The sequence below is a fragment of the Acomys minous genome, assembly GCF_964271855.1.
Source record: "Acomys minous genome assembly, chromosome: 16".
Lineage (NCBI taxonomy): Eukaryota > Metazoa > Chordata > Mammalia > Rodentia > Muridae > Acomys > Acomys minous.
In genome coordinates this window covers 33,412,590-33,425,125 of record NC_140498.1, presented here as the reverse complement: position 1 = coordinate 33,425,125, position 12,536 = coordinate 33,412,590, and the positions used below count along the sequence as shown (strand labels likewise).

Below are 12,536 nucleotides of genomic sequence, written 5' to 3'. Positions count from 1 at the left end.
TCATTATGTAGTCTAAGCTAGCCTCAAATCCATGACAAACTTCCTGCTTTAGTCTCCAAATGCTGAGACTACAGGGCTGATCTAAATGAATTCTCTCAGATCCTTAGCTTTCATTTCATTTATGCCTCTTAGTATCACAAAGGGAAAGGCATATTAAAAAAAATATAGTGGCTGAGAGGTAGCAAGGATTAAGAAAAAGCAAGAGAAATATTTTGAGTCCGAAGGCATGATTATTCATGATCTACACTTCTCATCGAAAGTCTTGAATGGTGCCCCATATTTACTGATACGACTTGAAAATGCTTGTGCTTCTTCTAGAATGTATGCTGCCACTTTGTCCCCAGTGTGACAGGATGATGAGGTGAGGTGTTAAGATGTCAGTAGGCCAGGAGGGCTCCAACTCCCACGAACAGGTAATGATCTTATAGGAGAGGATCGTTCGTAGGAGCCACTCACCTTTTTGTTCTCCCCCTTGCTGTGGGAGGCAGACACCTCACATCTCTATGAGGAACACACCCTCTCCAGACCCCATGCCTGCAGTGATGTCCCAGCCTCCAGAACTATGATCAAAAAGCATGTCTGTGCTCAGAACTCCTCAAGAGGGCGTTATGTAATGCCAGAATAAGTGAACTAAGACATCATGACCCTTGTGTCTCCCTCTTCATTCCGTTCTTCTACACCCAATCTACCAGTCTCACCCACCTCTCTAAGGAAGGCCAACGTACCAGCTACCACAACCCTGTGAGCACACAAATACACTTCTCAAATTGTTGTCATTCCCCAGGAGACATATCTCCAGTCCTTCCAAGAGTTGCTTATAACATGTCTTCCTTTATTCTCGTCTCCTTGGGTGTCTGTCTCTCTGTCACTCACACTCAATCCTGACACGACACCTTCTTTCCCCCTTGGGGACTTGGTGTTTGTTCCTCCTCTCTAACCTGTAGTTTGTGTTCACAGCTATATTAATGCCACTCATCTTGTTTATTGTGTCCACATAAGTCGAGAAGGCTGACATTTTCTACTAGCTGTTATTTCTACAACAGAATGAAACAGGTAACATTTATCTCTGTGTTTGCAAGGTCTAACACCTTGACAGGCACATTCCGGGCGCTAGGCAATTGCCCAAAATGAATAAACACCACTCTTTATAACTAGCCATCAAGAAATAAAATAATAATGGAACACTTTGACCTTAGATTCAGAGAATATTTTTTTCCTTAAATGCAGGGTTTTCAAAGCACAAAGAAAAGCTTAGTACTGTACTGGGTTGATCAAAGGGCTTTTTGTGGAAACTGATCATTTATAAATGGAGCACAGGTTTTTGAGGCAGTGGTTCTGTTACACAGAAGTAAGGCCTGGAACAGTGAGAGATTGAATTCAAAAAGAAACAAACAGAAACAAAACAAAACAAAACAAAACAAAACAAAACACCCTTTAGAAATCAACCCTTTCATCTACTGGAACTAATTTACAATTGTCTTTTAAATTTTATTTGCTTTCTAAAAAATAATTATTCACAGAGGATCAAGTAAGGCTATGACATGATGGGAGCATTACTCAAAGGGTCACTGGGATATAAAGAAGGTGTGTCATTTCCCAGTCACTGAAGCCTCATGGAAAACACACATCATGACAGCAGCCCTTGGCCAAACCTCGAGGCTGTTAGTGCTCTGGAGCAGATGCCCACAAGAACGGAAATACAATGGAAATCAAGATTAGAATTATGTGTGCGGCAAGACTTGAAAACTAACGTGCAGCCTAATGAGCATATTATAACTGCAGGCTCTGCTTGTTAGCTGTTGGAAATATTTTCACAAGGCTCTGGGTATGGCAGGGTAATGCTAGTTATAAAATGCCGACGCTGAAAGGAGACTCTGTGTAAGCCAGGCTCAAGCAAGTCACCTGGATAATGGTGGTGATTAGAAGTGAATCATACCTCTCCTGGACTTGGGTGTTCCATGACAAACACTTGGTTCTCTCAGAATCTAGGAGGAAAACAGGATTGTCAGACTGGGAGGAGAGAGGGGCTGTCAAGGAGCTACAGGGGGATTCCTGGGCCCCTCTGATCCATGGAACAAAACCCAACTGAAGAGCTGCCGTGTAACAGTAACTGGGATTGCTCTTTCATGACACCTGCAGCACTCTGTAAAAACAGGATTTTATCTGATTCCACTGTGGTAAAGACATACGTATATGCTATGGAAATAAGAGGGACCCCAGTAGATTGTCTCATCAAACGCATTATTCTCATGCAAATAAAACACCACTGCAATCTTCTAGATAAGTTTCCTGAGGTCAAGAGAGGCTGAAACTATTGGCACATCACTTAGTTGCTTGGTGAACATGGGGCTACATGAAACGTAGAGCTATTTTAGATACTTATTTTAAAATCAGCAGTTGCCGTTATGTGCCCTGTATTAGTGTGGGCTCTTTGTATTGGGCTGACTTGTAGCTACAAGGCTCATTCGCACACATTTTCTTCTTTTTGATTGAAATACAGCCCTAGAGTCAATCCACGGTAGTGATTTTCAGCCCTTAGAACTTATCTCTGATCTGGGATGGTTATGAAAGCAGATGTTATTATTCGCTTCATTCCCGGCTCTACTAAAACAGAACCACTGGATTTGAGACCCAGGCATTTGAATTTTTACAAAGAAAACACAAAGACTAAATGTTCCATTAGTCTGATCTTCTGGTACTGTAGATTATGTACTTAGACGAGATGAACAAAGCTGTCCCAAAGCATTTCTCTTCTGTTCCTGTCTTGCAGGCTCGGTGGTAAGGGCCTGCAACAGTTTCCATGACTCTGAGGTCATAGATTCTGAGGGGGGGTGTTGGCAAAATAGCTCATGGACTTATAGTGAGGCACGGAGCAAGGCTTCTTCATTAGAACTTTGCCCCAAAGCTTGTCCTTTTTATACTCTGTTTCGAGTTTCGTCAGCTAGGATTGTTTACTTGCTTGCACCTTTGAAGTAGATTTAGCCCCTTCCCCCCAATTAGATGTAATCATTTAAGAATGAAATGTTATGTCCACAGGGGGAAGACATCTGCCAGAGATGGAAAGGTTAAAAACTACAATGGGAAAAAGAAAAAGTAGACCGGCAAAAGCGGCGAAGCAAAAGATGCTCTCCTTGATTTAGTGAGAAGAGAAAGAGGGTTGGAAAAAGGAAGCAACGTCTTCCTTGGGTAAATTGGAGTTGTTTAAAGTCTGCACATTTAAATCTTTAAGGAACAGCCCTACCATCATCCACACGGGTCCAAGAAGGGCTTTCTATAGCTACCTTGCTTAGAGGAGGCAGTTATTTGTGTCCCAGCACGTGGGTCAAGCCCTGCAGAGAGACAGTTGCAGGGCAGATGAATAGAGGGCCAAGAGTACGGATTGTTGATGGGGATCGGACTATGCAGCCCACACCCCTTGCCCTTTCCAGTTCTGTCTCAGGCTCCTTAGGCACTGCTGGCCTCCTAACACGGCCGGCCACAACTTCCTTATTAGTTGTTCATGGATAGTGTGGACAGCAACACGTTCTTGCATTCCAGGTTTGAAGCTCATCAAGGGTAGGGTACAGAATACTAAGTCCTTTCCTGACTGTAAAGATAAAAAGATAAAACCGCTCCCTCTACCACAGTGCAGTTTACTGTGTCTTTGACAAGCAGCATAATTAAGATCTAGCATAAACACAGAGCCTCCGAGGACAGTAAAAGCTGACTAAATGGGAATTTGTTCTCATTGGCTTTTCTTTCCTTTATTTAGTTTCTCGGTGGAAGTTTCACTTTGAAGCAAGGCCAGCTCTAGGCAAAAATGCCGAGTCTGCGCAGGGCTGACATTACCTTCCACCTGCCTGGTGCTGCCCCGTGAGTTCTCTAGTCCTAATCAGTCAGCATCACTCATAGAAAAGTGTCCCTCGCATCTCTTATCTATCCCTGCTTGGCCCATACTGGCCTTCCAGCCTCACTTCCTTATACCAAGCCGCTTAGTGTCAGCATCTCCAGCCAATCACAAGTGGAGCTCAACGTTGTGGTGGAGGGTGGATGCTGCAGGGTGATGTGAGTGGGCACTCGGTGGTGGACACTGGGTTTCCTTGTCCCACAAGGGTCCTTTCAAAGCCATGGCCCACTTAGAATCTCTACACTCTACAAGGCCTTGGTTTGCGCTGCTGATGTTGATCATGGCGTCTATGTAGCCGGGATGTCATGACTCTGGCCGGGAATCTGGAGCCAGCTGGCCTGAGTCCCGAATTCAACTCTTTGATTTCTTAGCTGAGTAAACTTGAATAACTCTGAGCATAATTTTATTTTTGGTTAATTTTTCGAGACAGGGTTTCTCTGTGTAGCCCTGCCTGTCCTGGAACTCACTTTTTTGACCAGAATGGCCTTGAATTCATAGATATTCTCCTGCTTCTGTCTCCCAGGAGTTGGGATTAAAGGTGTGCACCCCCATGCCCAACTTGCATCACCACGACCTAGTGGTGGTGTACCATCAGGAAGAGTAAATAAAATAAGTCATGGGAGGCATTTTGCATAGTGTCTGAAATTCACTAGCCAGTCACTAAAATGCATTGTTTTTTGGGTTAGAAGAACTCTTATCTAAATGCTTGGGGTCATACTTGTTTCATACTTGTTTGTCCCCAAAACATTTTTGAATATTTTCATAGACATAAGGAAATAGCTTAGGAGTAGCACCCACGTCTAGACACCAAATTCTTCTGTCTCATATACATCTACTGCACCTACTTCCAAAGTAAATTTACATATGTTTATTGCTTTGTGTACAGAACACAAAATTACCAGGCTTCCTCCATTTGTACAATTATGTTGACACTCCAAAATGTTTTTAATTTTTGAGATTTTTTTTTCTGATGACATTTTGTGTTGCTGATGTTCAACCTGTATTTGCATACCTGTGGTCAAAGTTAATCCCGGTCCTAGCCACCCATTTGTCACAGTGTTCCAATTCAAGTATCTTCAGCCATAGGCATATGGCATGGGGTCCATATACCCTCTTTAAACTAATTCTGAGAGGATTTTCCCCTTGCAGCTGCCATTCAGCAATAAGTTTCCTCTCCTTTTTCTGACATACTATTCACTTTTGACACATAGCGTCACTCTTTATTTCCTAGTCGGTGGCCAAAAGGCAATACACGAATTAATTATGACACACAGAGCCTACTCAACCTTCAGATCCGAAATGACAGGTAAATAGCACCACTTGAAAGGAACATATTCCCTGTCCTCAGAAATGCTTGCATGTCAAAGGATTTCTGTTTACCCACCACGCACATGGAGATGGAAAAGGGCGCCTCGCAATCATGCTGCAGCTAGCCCCCTTCCCACAAATGCTTGCAGGTGCTACCACAGGAAAAATGAGCATCTATCTTCCAGTTTCAAATTAGTCCATAATGGGTAATTTCATGCAGACATTATTTCTAAACAAGAAATTCCCTAAATGCTAATTGCTTCTAAGAGCTGTTCAGTTAAAGGGGATAAATATTTCCGCTCATTAAAGGGGATGCCATTTTCCTAGTTAATGCAAGGAAGCTGCAAACGGGATAAGAAAAAGGAGGTCAGGACTCTGGAGATCAAGTGGCACCTCCCACACTGAAGAGTCAGACTGGAGGGCTTGGCATGAATTTGGCTCAGAATCAGTAGATGTGACAACCCTGAGAGCATCCTGCTGCACCCGACAATCACTAAATCCTCACCACAGCAAAATGGTTAGACAACTGTCAATGTCAGGCCACAATTAATAACGAGTAGAGATTCCACTTCCTTATTGACACTAACAACTTCTTGGCATGGTATTCAATAGGGAATTGTGACAAACTGGAAAGCAGTGCCTGCATGGCTCCAATATGTAGAGGGCAGCTCATGACTTCTGTTGACAAATACCACGTTAATGGTATAGATTCAGACAGGGTCACTTCAGCTGCTTCAAGATCATGAAAGTCAGCTAGGGAGGCCAATCCCAGAGATGCCATTGGAACTTTTGAATATGGACAGCCCATATAATAAGCTCTAATAAATGTGCAATTTGCACATTCTAGTGTCTATTTCCAGGCTGCAAAGGAGATACAGAACACGTAAGGCACCCTTAGAATCTTAAGGAAGTCTTAGCGCGCGCACATGCACACACACACACACACACACACACACACACACACACAGACACACACAGGTCAAATGAACTATAACAAACACTTCCCAACAAAAGCACATACAGCAAAACTGTATCTGTAGCGAAGGTTACAATGACAGGGGAATTTGTGGATGCCTCATCCAGAATTGATAACTGGCCAAGAGCAGCAGGATGAAATGTGAAGACAGAAGGAAGACAAAGAAAAAGCAGGTGGTGTGTTCAAAGACCCTGGGGAGAAAGACACTAGAGTAATAGTAAGAAGCAGAAAATGAACCAATGTACTTGGGACCAGGAGACACAGAGAAGAGGCGATGTGAGATAAAGCTGGAGAGTTAGATGAGGGCCGGGGGTGGGGAGGGAGGTTATGTCATGTGGCCTCTGGTAGGGATTTTGATCTTTATCCAAAGAACAATGGCTCAGAGAGGCGTTTCAGGGGAAAGGATGCAGAAAACAAGAACAAAGAGACCAAAAGTGGAAGTGGACAGATTAGTTAGGTGTCTCTCTCTGGCTGAGACAAGAAGATGGTTATCAGCTGAGACAAAACCAGCCTCTTTACGGGTGCCCTTGTCCCTGTTTCTAGTTTCTGGAGGATCCTGCTTCCTTCCCGTAAGTCCACTGGTATCCACAGCCTCTCCTATCGCCTTGTTCTCTGCTTTCCCCCCAAATCCTCTCTGTTGTTAAACACAAGAAAGGAACAGCAGCAGCAGAACACATTCTTTAAAGTTTTATTTCGTGCGTGCGTGCGTGCGTGCGTGCATGTGTGCGTGTGTGCGTGTGTGCGTGTGTGCGTGTGTGTGTGTGTGTGTGTGTGTGTGTGTGCGCACGTGTGCAGGTACCTGAAGATGCCAGAAGAACGTCATATTTCCTGGAGCTTGAGTTACAGGTGGTTGTGAGTCACCCTGTGTAGCTGCTGGGAACCAAACTCAGGTCTTCTGCAAGAACAACGAATGCTCTTAACCCCTGAATCATCTCCCTGGCAATGCCCCCTCTCAAATACTCTTATCTATACATACGTCTGCAGCTCTGGGAATGTGTTTCTAATCAAATGACTTCTGTTTTGCTTTGTTGTCGGTGTTGAGGTGGAGTCTTATGTAACCGAGGCTTTCCTTGAAGTCCTGATCCTCTTGCCTCTGCCTCCCAAGCTATAAAGGCTGGCGCCACTATGTTCTGGTCCAGCTAAAGAATTGTATCTTGTGCTTTGTGCTTCTTCCCCTCTCTTCCCAACCTTCTGGAAGTGCAGCTTTTTTTATCTCCATCACTTCAGTGACAAAGTTCTCTTGATGGCCATTAGTCACCCCCCAGTTATATATGTACGGCTCCCACTAATAGGGAGCTGCATTTAAAAGCATGATTCCCTTTCATCTCCTAGGGTTCTCTCCTCCCTTTCATTTTGGGGCCTTTTATTCCCTTGGCTCCTCCACCTCATCACTCACAGTTGCCTTCAAGGCTTTTGCCAATCCCTTGGAACTTCTAATTCTGGATTTCTGACAATGGGAGTTGTGTCTGGGTCACCTGCCAGCAGAATCTGACATGAGTCATTGGGGGATTTTCTCCCTTAAATTCCCCTACAATTTACTCGTGAGCCCCAGATCACCTAGATGATGATGATGATGTTATTTAAAAGACTCACCACTGGGAAGAGCAAGTCTAAAATACTATCTTTTTCAAAAAAATGGCTCCACGAAAAAGGGGCTTTTGAGTGTGTTGCTTGGTCCCATCTCACCTGCAAACTGTCCTTTCCGTATACTCACATGCCACTCTTTCAAACCCAAACTGAGAGATTACCACTTTGTATAAAAACAAACCAACAATACTTCTCCATCAGGATGTGTTGTCCCAGGCACCAAGATCCATCCTTGTCATGTGTACTCCTTCCCCCTCTCCCTCCCATGCTAAATGTATTTTTTCACTTACTCCTGGTCCCCAGATCTCAAGTCGGGATGACAATGTGCTCCGCTTAGCATTCTGAATCCTTGATTTGATTCTATAAAGTGAACCTTTATTTGGGAATATCTTTCGAAAGATAGCAAAGTTGCAAAGATAGCTGAGTGAGTTCTTATAACTTCTGCTACATTTTTTTTTAATGCAAACCTCTTCCTTCTGTAACTATGATCTAGCGTAAAAAGCATGACACTAAGAGTAGACTGTAACTAGAGAGGCAGTGCATGGCACTAGGGACTGGCCTCTGGGTTCCATCAGTTTGTATGGTGCGTGAACAAGGGCCAGGATGCTGTGTTGAACCTAGCTTCTCTGCTTTCAGGGTTTCCATCCTTATGGCTTTCTGTCAATGTGCCTTCCCTTCTCTGACCTCCCAAGAGCAAGTGCAGCTTTTTCTCCATGGCAATTGCCCGCTTTTGCAATAGTTCTAACTCCTATGATATTCTCCTCTTCTTCCTTCTCCTCCACCTCCTCTCACTTTTCATCCCCCGCCCCCTGCCCTGGCCCCCATCATCCTCCTTTGAGGAAAACTTCATCCAGAATATATACCTAATTATTTTCCTGTCAGAGTTTGATTTTATCATTCTAACTTGACCCTCCTAGATATCCCACATCGTTCCCCTAACCAGAACCCAGAAGTAACAACATTCCCCATAAGGGCATCATTCATTTTGAGCGTATCTCCTCCCCAATACTCCCTTCTAGAGGAATCGGTGAAGGTCTGGCTTTCCTACCAACTGACAAATTTTCAAATTAAGCCACCAGGCCCGATGCAACTTACTCCACTTTAGAGTTTGCCACCCAAAGAAACACTGAGTTTTGAAACAAATGAGTGATTTGCTGAGTCCAAAGGAAATGTTTGTGTCTCTCAAACAAGCGTTTTTATCTGGCAGACATGTGCCACTTGTAGCAATAGAGTCACCCAAACCCAATCTGACACAGCTTCAGATTTCAGCTGGGTTCAGAGTGGTCTGGCGGGTGACATAGCTACTGTAATATATTCTTCAATTAAATAGGTAGATAGAAATAGAATTTAAATATTCAGGAATAATAATTGTTGGGGAGAGGAGCCCTAAGCGATATTCCTCACTGTCTATCATTTTTCTATTCTTACTTCTCAAATTTAGGGCTTATTAACATTTTTCTAATATTTCTCTCCAAGCAAGCAGAAGGTGCAGGCAGAAGTGAAACCAAAGAGTTACAAAGTTATGGCGGGCTGCCCTGCACTACAAAGAGAGGAGCGGCCATCACCTCCAACAATGGGCCACTAGGCTACAATATGGGCCACCCATTCATTCTATATGCTTGCTTCTTGGATGTTTCTTAGGGACAAACTACAGTTGGTGATATGACACATCAAACAAATGCAATTCACGCCACAGGAAGAAAAAATAAGCAAGAAGAAGTAAGAATTGAAACAGAATTCAAATATTTATACATGCTTGCCATAACCTATTAAATATGTTTATGTAATGACTATAGTTTTATCTTTTAGTCTATTAGAAATACCATCCACCCATTTGCTGAAGATATTACTACTGTAGCCTGAAAGGTTAAGAACCAGCTTTGTCATTTGCTTAGAATTCGTCAAAAGGAAGTAGTGGGGTCTAGATTTGAACCTGATTTTCCTTTGTTTTCAAGGCTCACATTGTGCCTAAAAGGAAAGGGAAGGAAAGAAAGGAGAAGGAGAGGAAAGGGGAGGAGAGAGAAGAATATTGAAATTTCAATTCCTGATTTAATTCTGCCCATGAAGGGCAAAAATATCTCTGTAAGACATTAGCATCGGTAGAGGCTCTTTCAGCCCACCCTGCCTGCTTCAACAGCCAGAAAGAACATGTTTTCCCCCAATGTTCTCAGAGAATCCAGGGAGTGTGGGTGTACAAAAAAGAATGATTTTCTTGCCCTGTATGCTTTCCCCACAGCAGAGTGGGCAGAAGGAAAGAGACAAAATGGAGAGCCCAATTAGGGCTGGAAACCTCAAAAGAGAGGGCTCCTGCAGAAGCCGTGAAAGCGGTACTGGTGTACAACAGAACTCTTTCCATAACATCGCACACATCGACATGGATATTATCATGCAAATGCCTGTTAACAGACTCTTACCTCCTGGGGTAAAAATGAGTCACCTTAAAAAAAAAAAAGGCAGTAAAGCCCTGCATGCAGATTTATATGACCTCTGGTAACTGCCCCAGGGAGCTGTTATATTCTATTGTGTGAAGCCAGCTTCGGAGAAAGTCTCCAAACTTAAGGATGTACGCAACTGCTCTTTGTGGCTCCCGAGGAGCTATTAGAGTCAGTGAGGTGGACAGAGCATGTCGTCTTCTCTTCTCAAAGAACCCTCTAGAGCCACATGGAGCTATCTTGTCTCCTGATGCCTCTGGTTGGGACGTGTTCTTAAAACACCTTTCTGTCCAAGTGATAGAGACAGGGTCACAGAGAGCAAAGAGATGGAGTGGCCATCACCTCCAACTAGGGCCACTAAGCTCTGCCATCACCCCTAAGTTAGCTTTCAAGTCAGGGGTCATGGAAGGCCCTGTGTAGGCTGTGATGACATCATCCTAGCGATTAAGTGCCACATTTTTCCCTCAAAGAAAAACTGAGTTGAGAAGAATCTACAAGGAAGGCTGGGGATGCTCAGGTTTGGATTTGCTGCAGTTAAGGTCTGCAGATTCCCAGGGTAGGAAGACACAGACAGCTCCCAGATGTACAGGGCAGGCTATGAGGCCCATGACCATCTTTAATAGGTTTCACTTGTCCTCTGTTAACAGCGTTATGGGCAGAAGAAAGAGCCCTGCCTGCACTGTGAGATGAACAGCATTTAGAGCATGTTCTTCAGTGTAACATCACCCTTCCCTTTGGGAGGTGACAGTGTGATGAACCGAAAAGCCTGGTTCCCAAAAATGTGTATGTAATGCTCCATCGGAACTGTCACTTGCCCTTACCCTGCACGTGGTCGTGAGGCACACAAGGGCACAACTCACATGTCAGGCTGTTTGCTGGCTTAAGAACACTGGAACTTCTGCTCTTCTGGGGTAGGGAATATTTTTAAATAAAGCTCACTCTATTCAACTTACACATTTTAAAAGAATGTGCAAGTTGAACAAAACAGGTTTGCTCCCTTAAATAGTAAGAGAAAGCCAAAATCAAGACTAAAATTCCCTCCTCAGTTCCTAATTACAAAATTTGAGATGCACCGTATCTTTTGAGTTCCATTTCTTTTTGGTCTGTGTGTTGCGCAATCACCGAGTCACTCACTTATTCACGCAATATACATTTTCTAAGGACTTAGTGCATGTCACTTCAGCACTTGCTAGTACTGTGTGGAATGCTTATTCATCTCCACAAGTAATATATGTATGTGTTATGTTATACATAAAATACACAGGTATGTAAAGGTACACACCTATGTACTCGGAATATATAATACAGTCCCCGTGCTTCAGAGTTTACAGTGTACTAAAGAGAATTAAAAGGCACACAAAAATCCTGAAATACTTCAGCTAAAACATCACTGGAGACCTTTTTTATTAAGGATGCAGTGCTTCAGCAGACAAATTCTAAGGATTTCACAGAGACTCTCTCCTTAGACACTTGGGGTTTACAATCCAAGCCAAATACATCCTCAGGGGGCAGTTATTGATATGTTATAGACACAGATAAATAGAAACCTTTGGCAGTGATGTGACTGGCCATGAGATTTTGAGTCGTGTTCTAAGGTTTGGGGTGAAAAATGAAAGACAAAGGCATATTTTTCACTGGATTACAAATAAAGGAAAATCCATGAGGTCGTTGAATGTCTGCCCTGCCAGAGACGGAGAAGCATTCTCTGTTCGATACTGAGAGCAGGTGATGGAGAGGCTCTGTTTATAGACAATGCTGCCTTGTAGCAATATCACCACTTGGGGCTTAGGGTGTAAGGTTTTTGTAGGGGTGAGGAGGGGAAGAGGTTACAGAGGGAGGGGCTGGCAAGTGACTTAAAGCCAGACCTTTTCTCTTCACAGCTGTTATCCCTCTATCCTGTCATCCTCGGCTTCTAGGATGGTGCAAGATGGCAGAGGTAGTGCTGGGATCCGTGGGTTACAGACACCGCCCCCGTCTTCTTCTCTGAAGGGTGCAGGCACTTCAGCATGTATGTTGCTAGGTTTGCTTTGGGGCACGGACCATCTGAAGGCCCATTATTTCTCTCTCTCTATTTTGGTTCCTCTGTATTAAAAACTGATGTTCTGGCAGTTGGAGAAGGCAAGCGTGTGCATTTTCTAAGTCGGAATCATGCAGAGCTGAACATCGTTTTACCCAAATAAAACTTCTGCTTTCAGAATTTCAGTGGCCATGTTCCTTTTTATAGCTTAAAAAGTTTCTGGTCTGTATTAACAGTTTCTTTCACCGGCTTAGTCTCTTCCATTTTTTTGCCAGCTGCGGACTCGGCCAGTGTGACTTCTTTTGTGTCCTGGCTTTAAACAGTCTAAGA

The 12,536-nt window shown here is 43.7% G+C and overlaps 1 protein-coding gene across 17 annotated transcripts in view; it reads right to left on the bottom strand.

Moving 5' to 3' along the window:
* Positions 1-12,536, bottom strand: part of TENM2 (teneurin transmembrane protein 2) — a 1,331,021-nt gene that overhangs the window by 446,167 nt on the left and 872,318 nt on the right. The window contains exons 1-2 of one of the 17 annotated variants that reach the window (XM_084761218.1): positions 6,970-7,008; positions 1,937-1,985 (exon numbers count right to left, since the gene is read on the bottom strand). The exons of the other annotated variants lie outside the window; for them this stretch is intronic. Of the exons in view, the coding sequence (XP_084617344.1) occupies positions 1,937-1,985; positions 6,970-6,993 (73 nt within the window). The 5' untranslated portion in view covers positions 6,994-7,008. Of the gene's footprint in view, positions 1-1,936; positions 1,986-6,969; positions 7,009-12,536 lie in introns of those variants that run through there. 17 annotated transcript variants of the gene reach the window in all.